The sequence below is a fragment of the Centruroides sculpturatus genome, unplaced genomic scaffold, assembly GCF_000671375.1.
Source record: "Centruroides sculpturatus isolate CEXI.00-Female unplaced genomic scaffold, Cexi_2.0 scaffold293, whole genome shotgun sequence".
Lineage (NCBI taxonomy): Eukaryota > Metazoa > Arthropoda > Arachnida > Scorpiones > Buthidae > Centruroides > Centruroides sculpturatus.
In genome coordinates this window covers 519,397-543,157 of record NW_019384893.1, presented here as the reverse complement: position 1 = coordinate 543,157, position 23,761 = coordinate 519,397, and the positions used below count along the sequence as shown (strand labels likewise).

General features: G+C 28.4%; 1 protein-coding gene across 1 annotated transcript; it reads left to right on the top strand.

Moving 5' to 3' along the window:
• Nucleotides 1-493: 493 nt before the first annotated feature.
• LOC111631321 (sex peptide receptor-like) lies at nucleotides 494-5,355 on the top strand. Its single transcript, XM_023375540.1, has 2 exons — nucleotides 494-607; nucleotides 3,914-5,355. Exon 2 carries the CDS (start codon nucleotides 4,008-4,010, stop codon nucleotides 5,166-5,168), a length of 1,161 nt encoding a protein of 386 aa, XP_023231308.1. The 5' UTR covers nucleotides 494-607; nucleotides 3,914-4,007; the 3' UTR covers nucleotides 5,169-5,355.
• Nucleotides 5,356-23,761: the final 18,406 nt, after the last annotated feature.

Genomic DNA, 23,761 nt, shown 5'->3' with positions numbered 1-23,761 from the left:
TGTTTGGATAATCTTACAGAGAATGTTATTCAATGCATTCATTTAATGTAAAGTTTTGCTTCTCGTACACACTAAAAAACACTACACGAAAGTAACATAAAGTATATAGTATATAAGCTTTTTATATCAGGTCTCGATTTTTACGTATCTAACTTCATTCTGGAGATTAAGGAAGAAATGACGGACAGACAAACAGACAAACGGGCGAAATCTATAAGTATGAAATCATCGAAAATGTATATTTTAATATAAAATAATAAAATTAATTATATTTCTGTAAAGGAATTTTAGTAAAATTATTTTTTTTTAAAAAAAAAAACAGAATTTAAGTAGAATTTTGTGTTAAAATTTAAATAATTTACGTTTATTTGTCGTTACGATTTCCAAGATTAGATGATTTCTGTTCTCGACTTGATTAGTTTGTCACTGTATATAAACACTGGGTCTTGTTTCCTGCACGTGACCATCGTTCAGGTGGCCAATAGGAGATTGGTTGGATAGCAAATAGGCAGTTTAAGCAGTGTTGTCGTCAGTCTAGTCAATGCGGCGACAGAGGAACGTTCTTCTCGTGTCACTTCTAACATCCTCGAATTTTATAAAATGGAAGGTGAGTTTTTTTTCTATTATTTTAAAAATTTAATTTTATGTCTCAGATATATGGAGATGATACGAAATTATTAACTATTGTTACATTATATTCTAATAAGTACACACCTGTTGATTACCTTTGCCTATTGATCACATTTAACTGTATAAAATAATTAAACGTTCTTCATTTTGATACATTCGAATCTTTTTTTTATATTGTATTTCTAAATGCTCTTATCTTTTCTTTTATAGGATATAATACAGGAATCGTTATCATTTAAACTTATATTTGATTTAATTAATATACAATTAAATTATTCTCTTAAATATTAAAAAAATTATTATTAAATTTCGCCTTTTATACTGAAAATTAAATAGGAATAAATCTATGCTCGAGTGTGAAAATGATAAATTTTGCATTAATTTTATAAATAAAATTGCCTTTAAATTCATATACTTAACGTCTCACAAAGCATCTAAACATGACAAATTCTTAAATTAAAGTATTTTATTAACTTCTTTCTGTATTTAATTTTATTAATTCCAACAAAATTTAAACTATTTTTATATTTTCTAATTAATTTTTATTTTATTTTATTTTAAAAAACTAATTTATTAAATTAATTTTGTTTTTTTTAACTTCTCGCAGTTGTTTTAAAGTCGGTTAGGGGCACGAATTTGTTCACCCATTTTGATAGCTTAATAACTCCTGTGTTTTTTGTCGAAAATTTTTGAAATTTTGCAAGAAGGATCTCGTATTAGACTAATTAATGCTGTTAAATTTTGGTGATTAAATGTCAACGGGGTGAGGAGATACATCACGTGTCGTATCTCGAGTGGGGTCGAACTTAATGAAGATTTCACTCGTTTATTAACATTTACAATTGTTTTTTTAATATATAAAACTCATTTCTACTTTTTTATAATAATTAATAACACATAAAGTTTTATAATTTTCCAATATTTGTGACAGAATAAACTTTTGTTTACATGCTTTATCATTTTCATTCTTATTATAATTAAGATCTTATATAATATCTAAGAGTTGTGTAGCATCTGGTGTGTTGAAAATTCATTAATATCACGTTAATAAATGATGTTTGTACAGTTTACAATTACATTTGAACGTATGAGTAATATAAATATATAATAATATTCATCGTTTAAACATACAATTAAACTTTATATTTTAATTTGGTTTTGAATATAAACGTGTTAAAATTAATTTTGTTTAGGATAAATAATTTGCTCATAACTTAATTGTATTCGGATTATTCTAAGCTCTGTATTCTAATTTCTCATTTCTTCAGATTTATATAATGCTGTACAGAGACTCTAGCAATGGAGAGAGTGTTTAATATAGTCTCCATGCTAAAGGTATAAAATATAAAGGGGATGAACAGTGTGTTCAATCATCGTTAAGCTGCAGTTTAAAAAAATTATAGACCTATAAATTCTCACTCTCGTCCGTCTACCTGTCTGTCCTTTCTTATTCTAGAGAACGGTGTTAGATCGATGAAAGTAGAGAACAGATATGGAAATCTTAGGGGCAGAAGGCACTTATTAACTATATATAAACCCTCCGATTTACATCGAAAGTTACGTTATTTCAGGAAAAGTATGATGTACAGGGACAAGACTTTACTAAAATCGAGAACATATATTTTAAATTAAATATTAAAAAATGCAAAACCGATGTCACAGTAAATAATTGCTCACGTCTTTCGACTCTGATAAGTACAGTCGACCCCCCCTATAACACTGTTGATTATTCCGTTTTATATAAATTCCATGTTGTACGAGTCACTTAGATTTTACAAATACGTGAGCCGTTCCCCCCGTTCACAGCCCGGCACACGTATTTGTAAAATCTAAGTGACTCGTACAACATGGAATTTATATAAAACGGAATAATCAACAGTGTTATAGGGAAGTCGACTGTACAGTTTAAGTATCTTTATAAATAAAACTGCTTTTTTTCGTTATACGCAGAGCCAAAAATTCCCCAGTGGCAAGTTTTAGTACTAATATTTCTTTACGGAAATGTCTTTCGCGTGTCTTGTTTCGTCACAATGCCAAATTTAGTTGCATATAGACTGTTAAATATCTTTTTGGATAGAGTTGAATCGGGGGTAATTTAGCAGTTAAATATCAATAAGTATACATTATTCAACATACTTTTTCAAGTCGAAATGCTTTATATAACTCGAATAAAATCGAATTTCTAGAAAAAAAAAATTATTCGTCTTAACATAATCTTTTATAATGAAGTTAATTAGTTATTAAATTAAAACTAAAATAGTCACAATGAATTTTAATGAGCTGTATTTTATTTCTGAAAGATTATTACAATTAACAAAACTCCATAAGTCTTCTAATTAGCGATTAATAGTTCAAAACAAGCTAATTGCTGGGGGGAGGGAAAGTTAATAAAAATGAACTTTATATTCGTTAGTTAATCAAATAACTCGAGCAAATATTTGTCAATTAACACATTAAATAATGAAATTGTAAATACATATTTTAATGAAATTGCTTTAGAAATTATAGTAATTTGCATACATTCGAATAGAATTTTTAGTTTTCTGACTGTTATATATATAACAGAACGTCGAGATATGCAAAAAAAATTCGGGGTTTTTTTCTGTATTGACGTTAGTGTGTGTGTGGGGGGGACGATTTTGAACATCATCTTTGAAGCTTAATAACTCCTGTGCCTTTTATCAAAAATTTATGAAATTTTGCAGGGTGGTTTATGTATTAGGGTCATTAATGCTGTTAAATTTTGGTGGTTAAAGGTCAATAGGGTGAGGAGATAGAGGGGATCAAAACACAAACCACAATGACAAATTATACAAAATTTCCTTTCATCTTTGACTCAATTTTTAAAAATATTTGTAAGATAAATTGGTAATAATATAAAAGTGCGAATAATTAATTAATTAATTACGTAGTATAATGTAAGAAAAAAGAACACGGAGAATGTCTGTCCTTGATTAAAATTAATAATTTTGTTGTGTGTCATAAAATCTATTTTAATGTTTTGATGGTAAAATGTTAAGAAAGATCAATAAACCTTAACATTATAACAAGTACATAAAAGGCCAATAGGATCTATCGTAAAATCCTTGAACCAAATCCCTTAAATTACATCTGGTATCATGTTAATTACGTTTCGTTATCACACTAAATCCCATTGATTTAACGCGATCCAATAAATAATACCTCTTGTGTTACGTCATTCATCTCCACGTACCTGAGACTTCGAACCATTTTTTTACAGACTATTATACAATTAATTAATATATTTTTTTTTACCTTTCAGATACATAAGACGTATATTTAAATGTCAGATCGTCAGATTAAAAAAAGATTTATCACTTAATTTTTGAATCAATTTTACAAGAATATGATATAAAATGAATATGACAGATGAATATTTGTTAACCGAATTTAACGAGCAAGAATTGTATCGATGGTTGCACGAAAATTTTAATTTAACTAATTTATCTGCTCTACCCAGTGATATGTTGAGTCAATTTCAATACAAATGGCCACATCCTTACTACGGTGATCAATTATATTTCTTCAGAAATCGTTACAGCGAAGTTCATGGTTATTTAAGTCTTCTTGTCTGTACTTTTGGTATTGTTGCTAACGTACTTAACATTATTGTTTTGACACGTAAACACATGATCTCACCAACGAATGCCATACTAACAGGATTGGCGGTTGCCGATATGTTTGTTATGATATCTTACATGCCCTTTGCTTTTCATAATTATATTTTAATAAATCAACCGGATCATAAAAAATATTCTTATCACTGGGCCGTATATGCCTTATTTCATGCTCATTTTAGTGTAGTTTGTCATACAATATCGATATGGTTAACGGTAATTCTGGCAGTTTGGAGATTTTTAGCTGTCAGTTTCCCTGCCAACAGTAAAAGTTGGTGCAATATGCCACGTGCAAAGATTGCTATTATTAGTACTTATGTCAATTGTACAGTGTTTTGTTTACCTGTATATTTAACATTTACCATACATTCCCTAGAAGACGGTTCTCACGTATTATACAAAGTCGATTTTAGTTCAATAGCAAAAAAGAACGATAGATTATTAGAGAAATTTAATTTTTGGATTTTTAGCGTACTTACTAAATTAATTCCTTGTATCGCATTAACAGGACTGAGTATAGGACTAATACGTGTTCTGTACGAAGCAAATCGTCGTAAACAGAAACTGAAGAATCGTATAGAAGCAGATAATGCCTGTGATCGAACTACAAAAATGCTTTTAGCGGTACTTTTATTATTCTTGATTACCGAATTTCCATCGGGAATTCTTGCCTTACTTAATGGAATTCTCGGACAAGACTTCTTTCATCACGTCTACAATAATTTTGGAGAAGTAATTGATATTCTGGCACTTATTAACAGCTCAGTGAACTTTATTCTCTACTGTTCAATGAGTAGGCAGTTCAGAGATACTTTCGCCAATCTCTTCACCCCTAAACTAGTTTCTAAATGGATAGCCGTACCTACAGATTCTAATACTTGCGCCACTACTTGCGTTTAAAAATATTATTTAATTATTCATAGATTATTTATATAAATTAAGTATTAAATATTATTTGTAAAATAATTAAATAAAGTGGATAATGTGATGCTGAGTCCTTACTTCGCCGGCTGATCGATGCCGGAGGGGCTCCGAAGTTCGAACTTAATGTCACGTTTATCATTGTAATTATTAGTGAAATAAATATTAATTATTTAAAGTCTGTTTGCAATACGTTAATGTTTACGGGAGTAATTTGATTAAGTATATAAATAATATTGTTATTTTCTGAATAGTAATTTAATTTAATAAATGGTAGTAAGTGATTTTGATGAAAGTATTTTGGTAAATATTTAACAGAATTACAAATGTTCTCAAAAAAAAAAAATTGAAATTAAAATCAAGAAAGGATGAAACACGTTTCTTTTTAAAGGATTGATGGGATGAGACAAAGCGACACGTCCTTCATCCCATCAATAAAAGGTCTTTCTGGGAGGCACCCCTTTGATAGAGTACTTTCCGGGAGAACTTCTTATAGGAAACTGGACCATATTTAGTTGTTAGACACGTGAAAAAACCCGGAAAACTCCGCGGTTGTCGAGTGCGAACCCGCGACAAACTAGTAGTGTTGTGTTGTTTTAATCTAATCGGCTACAGATGGGCTCTTTCTAAAGGAATCAGCAACATTGAAAGGTATCGTAGATTAAGATTTATATAAATTTCACTTATTTAAAATTACATATGGCATAATTTATTAACTTTTAATAAAATAAATAGTTTATTTTATTATAAAGATTTTTTAATAGAAAATATATTTATGGAAGATTAAATTATAATCATGCATCCTTCGTTAACATGTAATTTTAAATTTAATTTAATGTAGACCTATAAATTCCCACTGTTATTTATCTACTTACTTAATGACTTTATACGAAAACCGGAAGTCACATGATTTCAATTCAAAAAACGTCCCTAGAATGAAGTTATATAGATGACTCTGTTATCAGGAAAAGTATGATGTACAGGGGCAAGCCACTGTTAATTTGAGATGGCGAGCATATATTTTAAATATATATTATTCTTTAATTTTAAATTTAAAAACATTGAAATTACATTATGTTCAAAGAAAACTTCACAGTAGAACTATTAAATTTCTTCTTCTCTTGTTCTTTCTTCTAAGAAACTTCAATTTCATTTACTCCATTACAGAAATTGCATTTTGGGACCGTTTTCTTTGTTAGTGATGTGTTAAGCTTTGTAAAAAAAAGAAAAAACTTCATTTTTATCGACTCTTTAACACTTTAACATTCGATAATCTTATTTACTAAATATTTAATTTTAAAACTTAAGTTTTTATTTTATAAAATGTAACCTTTTCGACACAGAATGCAAATTTCAAACGATCAATCCTGCCAAAATAGCTACCGTTTTTTGAAGTAAAATTGATTTTTTTTCCCCACTTCTTTATATTGATAGTTCTTCTTTATACTTCCTAGCTACATCAACAATGACTTAGAATGCATAAATAACAGTTAAGAATAAAAAGAATATCGATTATATCGTGTAAAAACAAGACACTCGGTCACGTATTTAAACATAGAACAATAAGTCGACAGTGTTTACCTATTTAGTAAATGATATTCGAAATTAAATTTCACCGGTGCACCTTCGCAAACAGGAGAAATATTGTTAATAAATTGATTTGCAAACACAGCTATGAAAAAGAAAGGGGGAAAAAACTGTTTTAAAGTGACATTAACGAGATAATTATTAAACAAATTGAATATTAATGATAAGAAGAATGAATTAGATAAGAACGATTCATCATACGACAAATACTTTTGAATCATATTAAGCGATCGATACTCATTTCTCGAATTTAATAACATTAAAAAATAATAATATGTAAATTATAGTAAAACCTGTGTAAGCCGGATTCGCACCGTACTGATTTTTTTTCGTTTAAACAGGGTTTTGATTTATTCGATAGCTTTTATTGTATTAACAACAGAATTTTAATGAATTGTTCAGATGCAATTTGAAAAAAAAAAGATCGTAGACTTATAAATTCCGTCTGTCTGGCTGTCTGTCTTTCAGAACGGAGTTAGATAAATGAAAGTCGAGACCAGATATGGCGAGTTTAGGGGCAGGAGTATACAGTGGACCCCTTTTCAGATCTCCCATGTGTTGTGTTAATGTATCATGTTTATCAATAGCGATTATTTAATAAACTGTGTTTAATATACATTAAAACCTGTCACAATCAAAAAGGAAACCTGTCTAAACGTAAAAAAATATTCAGTACCGTACGTAGTCCGGTTTACACAGGTTTCATTGTATTTAATTTTAATTACAGACAAAAAAAATATATCGATAATAATAATCAATATTGAAGACTATCGATTATTTGCATTTAAAACTTATAAGAATTTTACAACTTTAGTTTTTATTGATTAAAACTTTCTACATAAAACACTAAATTATTAATATTTTATGAACGTAAACAAGACTGGACTTAACACGTAACATGTTCTTCCCCTCCATCAAGTAACATATGTAAAAATGTAAGGCCTTAAAATCTAATGCTATATTAAACCACACGTTATGAGTCTGTAGGATTCTAAGGCCCTACAGACTCATTATAGAGGCCCTAAGCTTCTGCCTGTTTACCTTACGCGGAACTCTGTCCCTGATTATAAAAGGTAATTTAAATTGTTATTTACACGTCAATAATATTAGTTTCATAATATACTTCTTGTCCGTCATAAAGGTCAATATAAGGGTTAATTCTTACCTGAGAAGCATGTACTGTACAAGAGTAGTTTCAATCTAGACAATGCTGAACTTGTAGTCTTAGTTATAACATATAAAACGCCCTTCCCTCTATCAAATAATGGTACATTTTAAAATGTGAAGCCCTAAGCTATGGGCTTAAATCTACCTTATGGGACCGTGAATCTCTGTATTACAGGTTTATATATGTACTAATTAAATTTAGTGTTTTTATAAAGAAATAACGTTATTTTAACTGTTTAGATATACACAGTAAAACCTGTTCAAAACGGAAACCGAAATAATATTCGGCACCGTAGTGTCCGGCTTACACAGGTTCACAGTATATATTTAAATTAATTATTTCTCGTAGGCGATTTTATATCAAAATAAATAAAAATCTAAAATAAATTCGAAACATAAAATAGCAAACATTTTGTTTATAAGAGAAAATATTATTATTTTAGCGTATAAATTTGTTTTTTTTTTCGGTTATATTTACGCAATATCTTATATAAATGCCAACATTTCTCGTATCTTTGTCTAAGAATGTTCTCATCTAAAAATAACTAAACGATGTAAGCCTTTAAAAAAAATGAATTTGAATTTCCATTTACTTGATAAACAATATTAAATTCTCTTTTCGTGTTTTAAAGGTTCCTAAAGTAAATAAATAAATAAATAAATAAAAGAATTATTCTTGGAAACACTTTCCCTTTTCATTCTGAAGAAAGTATCAAAATTCTAAACTCGATATTCTTTAAAGAATTCTTAGAAAATCAATAGTTTTTATGGTGAAAGTAGTAGATTTAGATTTAGAAAATACGTTTGACCAATCGGGGTTGATAAATATTACCGCATTTATCGTACGAATGTAAGAAAAAAAGAAAAAAAAATGTCGAATTTTGCCCACGAAAGAAAGTGAATTGCCGAATGAATGAGGGTGAAAGACCTCTTAAGAGTTACCAAATAACAAAATATGCTTAATGTCCTACTTGTATTTGATATCAATCAACTTCTGACATCTTTAGAAGAAAAATAAATCGGTAGAATTATTCTATGTTTTGTTAAATTTAAGATAATTTTAGAAAGTAAAACCTAAATAATATATTATATTGTCGTTATTTATTACCCATGCTCCATTTATTTTAATTATAACGAATTACTTTATCGTAAACAACATTTTAAAAAATGATAAACAACTGTGTTTTTCTTAGAAAAAACTTATAAAAAATTCATTTTTCTTTTTAAATAATTAAGATATTTTCTATATAAAAACGTTATTAAAAACATATTTTACATTGCGATTTTTATTTTATCTTTAATATTATTATGATGTACGTTAATAATAATCCAACAACGAGTTGCATAACTTTCCAGGCAAAAAAAAAATATTTAAAATTACGTGTGATGCCATCTTTTATGAGATTTTATTTTAAAACTTTTTATATTATTATAAAATAGCGAAATTAATTTTCAAGGCAGAAATGCTAATAACGTATAATCTTCATTAAGTTCGACACCCCCCACTCGAGATACGACACGTGACAACTGCTCTATCTCCTCATCCCCTCGACCTTTAACCACCAAAATTTAATAGCATCGATGGGTCTAATATACAAACCTTCCTGCAAAATTTCAGGCGTTTTCGACAAAAGGCACAGGAATTATTAAGCTTCAAATAGGTGAAGAAAATCGTGCTCCACCACAAACACTAGAATACAATTGAATATATTCTACATTATATTTAAGAAAATGAATGATTTTTAGATCCATTCCATTCATTAATTTCTATATTTACTCGAATAAATTCGCAATTTTGACACAATTCGCATTCGTAATTCTCTTTTAAACATTTATTAAATTTAAATATTTATAATTATAATAATGTAGTCACTAATTAAATAAACAGTTCTATAGTTTATAAAAATATACAAAATCATAAATTCTTAATTAATTCTTAATTGAGACATTCTACTACGATAATTGAACACATGTTTTTTTAATGTAATAATAAATTAATATATTATAAAATGCATTTAATTATCTTCTATTGTTGTATTGTTGAACAATTATAATTATAGAAAACAGAATAATTGTATTAATCGTAATTAATTACTTGTAAATGTGTATAACTTAATTACTGTGTTAATGAATTATTTTCCTGGCTTTGTTATATGTAACAGAGGGAAAACCCCCCAATTTTTTGCATTTATCAACGTTTTAATGACTCTCTCTAGTCATTAAAACGTTGATAAATGCAAAAAATTTAATGTTTTAATGACTCTCTCTAGTCATTAAAACGTTGATAAATGCAAAAAATTTAATGTTTTAATGACTCTCTCGAGTCATTAAAACGTTGATAAATGCAAAAAATTGGGGGGTTTTTCTGTTCTTTCCACATTCTAAACACCTACTAACCTAACTTAACCTAACCTGTATTTGTATATATTTGTAAATATTTAAAGATTAATTATTCTTAATATATTATTATATTTTATATCGATTTGTAAACATATCTTAATCATATTTTATGGTTTGAATTAGTTGTTATGATGTTGTATAATCTTCATCTTGGTAGAAAGTATATTACATTTATTACGTTAGATATAAATCTTATGTATAATAGGATCACTTTACTTTCATACATTGTATTAAAATAAATAATTTAAGCTTTATTATGGAGATTAATACAACAGTCTTTACCTTAATTAACAATATACAAATTTAGGATGAGAAAATTTTATATACAAGTTGATATAAAATTTTCAATGAAGTTAATGTAAAGATAAAGTTTATAATGGCCTAACGATATTATTTATTAATTGAAATTAATAGTTGTAATTAAAATGCAATTAGTTACATCAAAATTTTAAATTCATTTAAGATTAATGTACAGAGATTTGTATATAAACAGCCAAGATAAAACAGCCAAGATAGAGTTAATATTTAAAATTAAACTACACGCGTTATCTAAGTCTTTAATAAATAATTATAAAATTAATTAAGGTTATAAAGCTGTATTTTTTACGGAAATTTTAATTTATAGATCGTACTGATATTTGAGTTAAGGCTGATGAACGAGGAGGCACCTTTACCAATCGTCTCTTACAACCTTAACAATACGTTTTTAATTATAAGAACTGATGAAAAGCATCTTACATATTTAAGAAAACCTTACTAAACAAGCAATTATTTATTATAAACATAGATTTTTAATCATATTTTTAATTTATTTAATTTAAAATATATGCTCTCCATCTTAAATTAGTAGTGGCTTGCCCCTGTAAATCATACTTTTCCTTTAACAATAGAGTGATGCCGGTCATCTTGCTAACTACTTTAGGAAAACTTTTTGAATTGAAATCACGTGACTTCCGGTTCAAAACGGAAGTTAATCGAGGGTTCCTACCCGATTAACTTCCAACAATAATATCTGGCCTCAAATTTCATCGTTCTTGAGAGTATGAAAAGGAACAAAAGGACGACAGCCAAATTAATTACTCAATTAGCTCAATATTCTCGTTTGGGTTGAAATTAGGATTCCGAGCAGGACAATCCAATTTATAATCATCATTGTCCTCAAATCATTCTTTTAGATTGTGCTTTGTGAATAAGAGCAACCTCTGATGAGGCGCGAACAAGCGACAAACAATCACTGTTCGGTGGTTTTATTCACTTCATTATTATTATAGAAGACATTTTGTAAGCTAGATAGTAACTTCAGAGATGCAATTAAGTAACGTTGCCCTAGTAACGTTTTATTATAGAAACTTTGACAGTTGTAGTTAAATTTTCCAATAAAGGATTATTACAACGTGATGAATAAATAATTAAACCTGATAAATCGAATGTTGTTGTTAAAATAAACGTTAAAATTAATGAAAGATTAACTAAGATTACAGTTAAGTTTTAAGATTGTTTAACGTTTAAAAATACGATATTTTTTAAGAGTTTTATTATACGAATGTTTAAATAATATATTCACAATTAATATAAAGTTTTAATTCAGGTATAAAATAAAATACTTTTAAATATATTAATATTTTTTGAATACGATCTTGAAGAATACGTCTGGGTTGATGACAACGTTATTAATGGGGGAAGACTTTTAATTGACAATGATATAGCTTCATTGTCATCAAAGAATTGACAATAAATCTTCTGTTATACAGAATTTGTTTATATTAAGATATTAATTGATTTATGAAAAGTATATACTCGTTTTTATATTTTTAATTATTTCTTATGGCCAAAAATAATCTATACGGTCATTTCTAGTGTTTACATAGTTTTCATTGGTCAAAAGGGGCATTTGTAAATGTTTTCTTAAATATTTATGACAAAATAATTGTTATATTTTATGGAAGTATCGTACTATTCAATATAAACTGATAGAAAAATAAGTGTCTAAAATAATTTACAACGCATCTGGAAGAAGCATTTCAGAATTAATGGAAGAAAATCTGCTAAAAGTGGTCAAAATTTATGACCAGATCTTAAAACACACTAAATTTATTCTAGAATCCTTTTTTTTTATTATCTCTTCTTATTATCTTGATTATATTTTTAATAAAATAAGAACATGTTATTTCTTATATTGCAAGTAATTAACAATTTCATTTTATTTTATATTAAAAATTAAGCTAACTTACATGTAAATTCATTCTCTTCTATAACTTCCTTTATTAAATGAATTATTCATGAAATTTAGTCTAGCATAACTTTAAATCAAACATAATGAAGTTAACGATTTACCTTTGAAATTTCATGATATTGCAGACACATCTAGATGTCTGTCCGTCAATCTTTAACCTCGAGAATGGAGTTAGATAGTTAACCGACATAACTCCATTGTTAACAGTAAAAGTATAGTGTACAGGGGAAAGACACTACTAAAATTGAGAGAATTGTGACGATATCACAATAAATAATTGCTCATTAAAACGTAAATTAAGTTTCCTTCCTACCAAACTGATTTATAGTTATAACAATATATAGTTTATAGACCTTTATATGAAGTTTAAAGAAGTTACAAGCTTCATCAAAATATGAATTATAATAAATTAAATAATTAAATTTTTATGGAATTTATAAATTTATTCCTTTTCGAATCACCAAAATTTTATTGATACAATTGATTATTTGATTGCAATTGTAATAAATTTGCGCAAGTTTAGAGAGACGGTTTACCCTGCGGTGTTGAAAATGTTAATACGTATAATCTGCCGTGTTATATTATTTACTTTTCTGATTACGCTTGCATTTAAATGCAAGATTATGATAAGCAATGCAAACTCATCGCGTTATGAGAATCTTACCCTTTTTGTTGAGCCTTAATGCTTTCCTGTAAGGCAGAAGAACGTAGTCATGCCCCTGTACATCACGCATTTCCTGATAACAGCAGAATTCATCTATCTAAAACTGTTCTGGAGAAAATGTTTGAATTGAAATGAAGTGACTTCCTGTCTAGCCCGGAACTTCGTGTATCGGGGTCTCCTGCCCCTAAAACGTTTACTCATTTCTATAAAAAATTTACATGTATACATTGATGCAAAAGTACGTTATCGATAGTATACTCAGGTGTCTTCCTAGGGACACAACTAGTCACTCTCTCATCCGGAGTAAATTAAGGGCACCTTACATACCCTTTTTCTTTCGGCGTCCCCTTACCTAATGCCGATAAATTATATCTATTATAATTTTATAAATAATTGCAACACTTTGGCACCCACCTACTTGGCGCCTTCTCCTCCCAGTTGTTCCACTGCTCTTGCTATTTATTTTCAATCGTATTCAAAATATTATGGACTAGTTAACATAAAAATTGGATTTTTTTCTTTTTTTGTATCGATTAAATTCTCGAAAATATAACTCGATATTTCAAATTTATTTGCCAATATTTAAAATGTTATTTTTGATTTCTGGAATAAAGTTTTCGATTCGAAAGATCGACTCGTAGTTCGTTTGCATGCAGCTAACGTCGACAAACACTCGAGCATTGGGACTGGGTGGAGACACTTCTAGAATTCATTAGTCATTCGACATGTTACTNGTTACAATGCATTGCAAGATGGTAGAAGTGTTTACAAAAAATGCTATAATAATGCTAGGGTCTCAGAATTAGATAACATAATGATTCATTTTTGTTTCTGAAGTATTTAATAGAGAATGGTAGTGTTGAAGTCACTGCTTTGTTCTACATTACACACTCAATGAAGTAATGTAACGTTCACTACACAGTGCTGTGTATTATTCTTTAGTAAAATTAAGGCGATTGATCGAAGATATGAGATATGTAAAATTATAATACTGTACTTACCACTATATTATGAACGTCAGAAACGTAAGACACACTAGCACGAAGTTATTAAAAAATAACTTTTATATTATTAATTATTATATATAACAGAAGGAAAAGTAAAATTCAAATAAATAGTAAATAAATGTTAATTAAGATTCGATCGGATTACAAAAACTTGAAAGAAAACGAAAAACAAAATTCTGTTCAGGAGATAAAGAAATAAAAATAGCAGAATTAATTGGAAGAGATCGTTTGACTAATAAATTAAATTGTATTTGTGTTTAACTTTTAAAAAAAACAATTTGAATTAGAAAAATTAATTTAAAAAAGAAATAATAAAAGATAAAGTTTGTTTATTTAAAAAAATTTATCAAATTATAGTTTTAATTTTTAAAATAATAACTTTTTTTTACAATTTAATGCTAAAAAGTAACTGCATCTATTATCCAATATACACTATTCACTTCAAACATTTTTTTTTCCTGGGATATCCTTGTTTGTTTTTAACGCGACCGCTAGCACTATCACTTCACCAGCAATCTAGAGTCCCCAGCTATAGCCCAAATTTAAATTTCAATATTCTTACTACAGTAATGAGTTTATAAAAGAACCTGTTGGTGGTGTCCCAAACCAATTACCCTTTTTTTGCCCATAGTATGACGCACCACTGAGTGGTTCATATGTGAAGGAAACGAATCGTGCCATATTCGTTAGGAATAAGATACATTACTGTTATTTAGGACACTATTAAAGACACCAAAATTGCCAACCTTTGGTGTCTTTTATAAAACTTCCAATGGAATTTAAATAGGATGTTAAGTAATACCATTTTTCTTCTTGTCTGCTTTCATTTCCTCGCGTTGTAAATATTAATAATCCTGAATTCCAGATTATTTTCCTAGTACTCTAATAAAAAGTTTAGCTGTGTTGCGAAGGCCATATTTTTCTTGCGCGTGCTCTTTGAGTCAGCCTATCCTAAAACTAGCCTCATAAATGACATCATTCTCTATATGGGCATGCTCAATTGTATAAACATAGTTAAATGCAAACCTCACCGACGACGTGTTTGACGTCACAAGCGTTGTTACCGTCTCGAAAGTCGAAGAACGTGCTTACAATGGACTTAAGCCATCTTACTCGTTAGTGTCCACGAAGCAGAAAGATTAAATAAGAAAACACCAAGCGAGATCACTAATTCTACTTATGTGGTCGCGCATACACTTTTTTATTAATATTATTCCTATGCTTAAGAAGTCTTTTAAAATGTGAGATAAAGATATAATATAGACAACACAATGATGATCAATTACAATTAACAAAAAAGGATTAGTAAGTTTGTATGTGTTTATTAACAACTAGTGGCAATAAATTAGCAATAAATAGTTAACAATAAATAATAAACTTCAGTAATGTAAACAATTTTATAAATCATTAACATACTAATCTTAAAAATAAAACAAACAGATTTCCAACGATTTCTTTAACAAATTTTCAAAATCATCTTGTTTTTCCCACCATCCTGGGGCTGAGATCTTTCCATCAAGCCATCAACCGTAAGAATCCATCTAGTGGTTTTCTTACAATTTCTCGTACACTTCGAAATTACATACAAAGATGTCATTTTAATATTTGAAATAAACAACAGTTAAAGACATTTGGAAACGATCACTCAATGTATATTACATGGATAAAGGTATTACATTTTTCGAAAAACTTTTTCAACTCCCTTCAAAAATTTGATAAAATGTTTATTGTTAATCGTCGAATAGAAAGGACACATGCCAAACACAACATACATGAAAAGTTAATCGTCAGCACAATTGAGAACTCTGGAAACTTTATATATATATAAAGTATTTCAATTGAGAAAGTTAATGTTCAGGCAATTGCTAACTGGTGCTATCAATAAATTACGTAACGCATATATGGGTGGAAGGATATGAAAATGATCGTTACAATGCATTGCAAGATGGTAGAAGTGTTTACAAAAAATGCTATATAATGCTAGGGTCTCAGAATTAGATAACATAATGATTCATTTTTGTTTCTGAAGTATTTAATAGAGAATGGTAGTGTTGAAGTCACTGCTTTGTTCTACATTACACACTCAATGAAGTAATGTAACGTTCACTACACAGTGCTGTGTATTATTCTTTAGTAAAATTAAGGCGATTGATCGAAGATATGAGATATGTAAAATTATAATACTGTACGTACCACTATATTATGAACGTCAGAAACGTATTGCTGTTGCTTTTAACTTAAGCTACATGTTTTCAGTGATGTGATTTTGTACTAGGTCATCCGTAATCACTAAATGTAACTCTATACGGTATCAAAAATTTATTAAAAATGTTAAACAGAAATCGAAATAAGCTATGTTAAAGAATTTTATTAATGGAATTTAATGGAAAAAAACCTGTTTGATAAGGTCAGCACTAGTTAGTCCCTATAGGAAACTCAGTAACTATATCTTACATAAATCCCAAATAAATAAAATCTTAACTCAAAGTGCATGCAATGTTTATGTCTTTATTTTGTTCAATAAAAATCTCCGTAAACCGATTGTTTTATAGATTTATTTTAGAAGATTAGTGAGAAGATTGAAAGTTTTCAAAACATAAAAAAGTAGAAGAAAAATGTTAACTTGGAAATTAATTTATTGGGCTGCAATTTTTAAATTGCAGATCTATCAATTCCTATTTGGTGTCTGTCTCTCCGACTGACTATTCTTATTTAATCTCGAAAACAGAGTTAACTATTGATAGATGAAAATCACACCAAATAGTGTGATTTGGTGTGAAAGGATGCCCGAAATTAACTATATAAGAACTTCTGGTTCATACCAGAAGTCAGGTGAATTTAATTCAAAAATTGTCTCCAGAATGGAGTCAGATAGATCATTTGCATGACTCTATTGTTATCAGGAAATGCGTGATGTACAGGGGCAAGACTATTAAAACCGAGAGCATATATTTTAAATTAACTAAATACATTATTTTTTATTCACTTTACTTGCACAGAAGGTCACTAAATCAGCAAGAATGCCGGATTACTAAGAGTGTATAGGATTAAAGGAAATGAATAACGTAGTTTGACGCCTTTCGGTACTGACTTTTTTGTAGCTCTACTGTTACTTTCCCAATTGTTATTTATACGTAACAATGGAAAGTATTGGAATCGTGTCAAATTTGACCTCTTGGTTTTTTCAAATCTATACGTTTTGAGACTCCAGAACCCAAAATAGTAAAGAAAAAAATACACGAAAAAATTCTATAGATATATATGCATAAGTATTTGTTTGTGTCTCTGATGGAGATGTACTGCCCNATCAGGAGTTGCAATTTGGCACAGAGTATTTGGTGCCCAAATCATGCGCGCATAAAATAAACCAGACTTGTAGGTAGTCAGGGGACCGAGAACAGGGTCAAAATAAAATACAAAATGCTGAGACTGTTTATACAAACAGGCGCAATCATTGTTTGCACTCTCCGAGACATAGTCTCGTCTCAAAAATGGCTTCGCAGTTTTACTTGTTTTTGTATAAAACTCATTTATACCCTCAAAATTGAGCTTATTGCCATTTTTTTAAATAATTAATAATATAAAAAGTTATTAAATAAAATCTCATAATAGATGGCGCAACATACAACTTTATTTATTATGATTAATAATATAAAAGTTATTTTTTAAATAAATTCTCATATAAGCCGGAAAAGTTACTCAACTCTTTGCCGAATTTTTTCTTATTATTGTGAAATTATGTAATAATACAGTCACACCTTAGTATCACCAGTTTACTGTATGCCTACTTAATTAAAATAAAGGGGGAAAGAAATATGAATAAGAGACAAATATATTATAATGGAAATATGCCAGATTATTAAGGGAAGAATTAACAAGAGTGCTTTATATTATTATAATTATTTGCATATTTACTTGAAAAATATTAAGACATTTTATTATTATTAAATTTCATCTATGTTAGGAGAGAAACATAGCTAACATTTGTTACTGTACTGTTATAGTAAGCCAGCATTTTAATGCAAAAACATATTCAAAATTTTTATTTTTATTTTTATTACATTTTATACGATATTTTATATAATTGTATATTTAACTATAATTATAAAAATCAAAAACCTTCACATAAAATAAGCTTTTAGAAGCAGGTTGATTGATTTTTCTACAAAAAAGATTTGAGGTAATGTCGAAAAGTATATTGGAATTGACTGTATTGACTCTCCTCTTCTCTAATAAAATAAATAAAATGATAAAGAAGCAAAGATTTCTAAAAGATAAATATCAATTCTGAAAATTCAGCCTTCATAACAAATTAAAATACATAAATAATATATTTTCTTTTGTGTGTGTGTGTGTGTATCAGGAATGATGTATTTCTACTTTTCTTATTCTAAAATCTTATACTATTAGAGTTTAGTATTTCATTCAGTAATTCCAGCATCTAAAGGTTATTGTTAACTATTGAATGTTGAAATTGCTGAATGATATACTAAACCCTGATAGTAAAGTGTTATAGAATAATAAAAATACATAAATATTGTTTATCATTTCGGCTTTAAACACATATATTTCAAGTCTTGAAATAGTAATCTCTGAGTGTGAACGATGAAAGTGATGTAGAAACAATATAGAAAGGTTTAGGTATATTTGTTTACAGCAACCCGACACATAGGCGATCTGCCGAGGGGGTGCCTCCCGGGAGTACTTTTTATGGGAATTTGGCTCTATTTAGGTTAATATCTATGAAGAAAATTGGGTAAACTTCACGTGAACAGGCCGTTAGACAGACCCGAATTTATTAGTGTTCAGTGGTTTTATCTATTTGGCCAGTGGAGGGCAAATAATAATACTAAAGATAAATTTGAATGTAACGCTTAATTAGCATTATTGTTAATTAAAATAATAGGCATCAGTTCTATCTCTGCCTTGAATAAATGAAATTTTCTTTAAAATTATAGTCGATAGATGACTTTTGAAAGCGATTCTTAAGAAGTTAATGCTTTATTGAATGAAAAGAAGTTGCTTGGAGACAGGTACAGTACTTTTCCTTTCACTCATTTTTGTCAACTATTTATTGGTTATTCCTTACCAAGATCTATCAAAAATTTTGTAAATCAAAAGTATAATTGACATGTATTTATAATTATTAAGAAAAAAAGCTATAATGAAGCTTACAACAAATATAAAATTTCGTTAATTCGAAGTGGGATAAGTAGAATTTAATACATTGTCAATACGTATAAAGAACACTAACAATCAGGATTGCATTTAACACATGGATATATTCAGCAATGGACGGAACTATCTCCTTCACTCTCTGCTCATTAGGCTACTAATATTTTCTTTCTATATCTGTCTTTAAAGAAATTGGGTCTCAAAATTACAATGAACTTCATCCTCAGGAATTTTCGTTTGATCTAAACACGTAGGACTCTATCACTCCCTATTGAGGCCAGCCGAAGGAATAAAGATTATGAAAATAGATTCTTAGTATCAACAGGGCGAAAAGTGTTGATTTTAATACGGTTTTTTCCGATTAAATAGTAACAACACCACACTTATTAGCCAGTTATAACCAGTTACATATTATTATTTAAGTCACGTGTTCTTATTAAGTTGTTTTACCATTTTATTATTTCCAAAATGGAAGTAACTGAAGGTGAAGTTAAAAGGTATTGTAACATTCGTTTGCTAAAATAAACTTTTATAATCATTTCAAAAACATTTGTGGACTTTTGGATCTTTATATATATATATATAATATATACGACAAGAGCGAGTTTGTAGTAAAGTATATAAATAAAAAAAGAAGATGAATTTTCCAAAAAAGTTGAGAGAAAAAAAGACTAAATTCAACTGTACCACGAATCCAAACAAAATAGATTTCACACGGAGACATTGTTGTTACAAAAGTGACGAAAGGTGGAAGGTTGTAAATTTTTTTTATTATTTTATTTTGACAAAAGATAGAGACTAGACAAGGAGAGGAGATGAATGAGGAACGTTGGCCGCATCTATTTGCCTTGAAGGAGCTTTGTTGCTTGTCACCAGCATTATCGGTGATGAAAGAACAAGTGTTCCAGTTGGACGAGTATCCGTGGAGTATCTTCGGAACTGGCGAAATGGACGGTATTGCGAAAAAAAGTATTAGCTATTGGAGTGAGGAGGACCGTCCATGAGTTCTGTGGATGAGAGGATTTCTAACTTGATCTTAACTCGTGTTCCTTGTGTGTTGCCAAACAAGATGATGAAAAGCAGACTACTTGTAGAAAGATATGGGTAGGTGCGATTATCTCCAGTTATTGGGATGTACCGGTTAAAACCGGTGGGAGGACGGGGTTCGTTGTGACGGAGAAGTAAACTATTTACAAACGAAGGAAACACGAGTATATGCTGATTATGAGGGAGTGATATGTGTCCATATCACTCCCTCATAATCAGCATATACTCGTGTTTCCTTCGTTTGTAAATAGTTTGTAAATATGTGTCCATATCACTCCCTCATAATGTCCCTTCGAAATGGGAAAGGAAAGATATTTTGTAATAGAATGTCTTGAGAACAGTTGTCATCTATCTGGCAAAAAAAGACACGTCAAAAAGAAGTTCCCGGACATTTTAAAATATACAGTGCTAAATTTAAAAAATAAATGTACCATATTATATATTTTTATTGAAAATATGCTACTAAAACGATTTTAATTATAATTTTGAATAATTTTTAAAAATATCAAGTAGTGAGGATCATTAGATCTTTGAAACTCATGCATTGCACGGTTCTGTATTCTGTAGACACTAATTACTCCACTGTCTTCTGTTTTTAATTACATTGTTTATCCTTTTCACGTATTTAATTATATCAAGTAAATAATTAATATATTAAGTTTTGCTTGAAAGCCAAAAGAGCAATCATAAATAGTTGCTTTATAAAATCAACATCTATATAAAGTTAACTTGTTATAAGAATGTTTGAAATATGTTGAATTTGATTTCGTTAAATAACATCGAATTAAAATGTTTTGATTAATGAAAGAAGTTAATAATTATTATTAAAGATGGTAATTTAAAAAGGAAAACACATAAATTTAATGAAATAAAATTGCAATTTATCTGTTGAATAGTAGTAAATTAATTCAACAAAGAAAAATCGTAGATGTTACAAATGAAATTACATAATAACGTTTATAGTTATTTTGTTTTTTTAATTAGCAATTTAAAGTAACACAATAACTATTACAGAAATTCTTCTAGAATACATAACAGAGAGATTTCTATACAAGGAATTTTTGTAGTGTTTTTATAGTCTTCTCCAATATTATCTTGTGTACTATAACAGCTTATACATTATACAGAACAAATTTTATTAAAGTATGTCTAAATTAAAAATAAAAATTTTGCCAAGAAATTAAATACATTAAATAATTAAACGATAAGAGACTAAAAGGGCATAAATAAATAATAAATAAATTTTGGAGGCCTCGGGAAAGGGTCTTAAATGAATATTTTAAGCAAATCTTCTTAGAAATTTGAAAGTATAAGGCTCCTCTGAGTGTGGGTTTACGATCTGTGGATAGAAAAATGACACGTGAGCTGGCTCTGGTTATATTATTGTATTGTTGAAGTATAACAATACAACATACCGGTTTATATAGTATTATTATATACAGTAGAATGCGTATTATTATTATATGGTAAACAATTTACGTAATGCTACTCATTAATCTTCAAAGTTTTTGTAAAAACATTTATCAATACTTTTAAAGTTATGTAAAAGTATAATCCTATAATCCTTGCTATTGAACTTAAAAAATTAATAAGGATAACCTTACTTTTTTATTCTCTATATTACAAATATTTTAAATAATTTTATAATTTATATTAAATTATATTATATAAATAAAGTGTAATACAGTCAAACCTCTGACCACACTTATTAGCCAGTTATAACCAGTTACATATTATTATTTAAGTCACGTGTTCTTATTAAGTTGTTTTACCATTTTATTATTTCCAAAATGGAAGTAACTGAAGGTGAAGTTAAAAGGTATTGTAACATTCGTTTGCTAAAATAAACTTTTATAATCATTTCAAAAACATTTGTGGACTTTTGGATCTTTATATATATATATATAATATATACGACAAAAGCGAGTTTGTAGTAAAGTATATAAATAAAAAAAGAAGNTAAAATTGTTTGTGGCACCTCCTGTTATAATATTTTATTTTAAAAATATATTATTAATTATTATAAAAAGGCAAAAAAACTTAATTTTTTGGGTAGAGATGAATTTTATAATAAAAAAATTCTAAATGCTAATGAGTAAAATCATTAAATCTGACCCCCACTCGAGATATGTGATCTCCTCTTCCTCCCTACCCCTTTGACCTTTAATCATCAAAATTTAATATGATCAATCTCCCTTATAAACAAATCTCCTTGAAAAATTTCAGAAATTTTCGACAAAAAGTACAGGAGTTATTAAGCTTCAAAGAGAGTTAACAAAATCGTGCCTCCCCCCCACACACCAACATCCATACATACATGAAAAATAAGTGATATTTACTTTGAGCAAAGACTAGAGCCCGTGTGAAATGAAGAAATCGTTAATCTTATACAACAAAAACATTATATTTGTGTAAGACACTAGCGCTATACACAGATCGTGACGTTGCAGGGGATACTTTCTCGACATGTTTCCTATTCTGAAGATGTAAAATATGAAAGAGACGAAAGGTTAAAGGCTGCCAAATATCTCTAAATAGCATCGAATAGAGGGTAATTTAATTACTATCACTATTCAATGCTACTTTACTCTTTCGTAATTAAAAATAAAGTTAATTTTAAACTTGTTATAATGTTATTTATGATTAATTTATAAACGAATCTTAAAAATATAATTTTATAGTGATATATATTTAAAAATAATACAAAATAAAATTTACTAATTTCTTTCATCCTTTTTTCAACTCCAGGAACACAACAATAGCTGAATCGACATTCTCTTTGAGGTTCTTTCCTGATTAAGATTATGTAAATTAATTAAAAGTGCCATTGGAATCGTATTCTTGTAAAAAAAATACATTATAAGAATCCCGTTGCACAGAGGTTTCTAATTAATTTACGAAATCGTAAGCAAAAAAAAAGCCTGAAAGAAAATGTCAATTGTGTAATGTCAGTGTTAATTGTGTTCTTGCGGTTGAAAAAGATGTAAGAATTTAGCAAATTTCATTTATATTCTTTTTGGCTTAAGCTATTATTTAATTTTGCTTTTTTTTTATTTGACATAAAATAACATCATTCTAAATAGAAGTCTATTTTCAACAATAAAATAATATATTTAAACAGAAGTTACGAATATAAATTATAGAATACAGCACAGAATTTATTCTTTAGCTTCGTCCACTAAATTATACAGTATGTATTCTTATGGATATGAATATATTTTTAAGTAAATTTCGTTCTGGTTTCATAATTTCTGTTTAAAATTGTCATTTATACACGCAATTCTCTCAAATG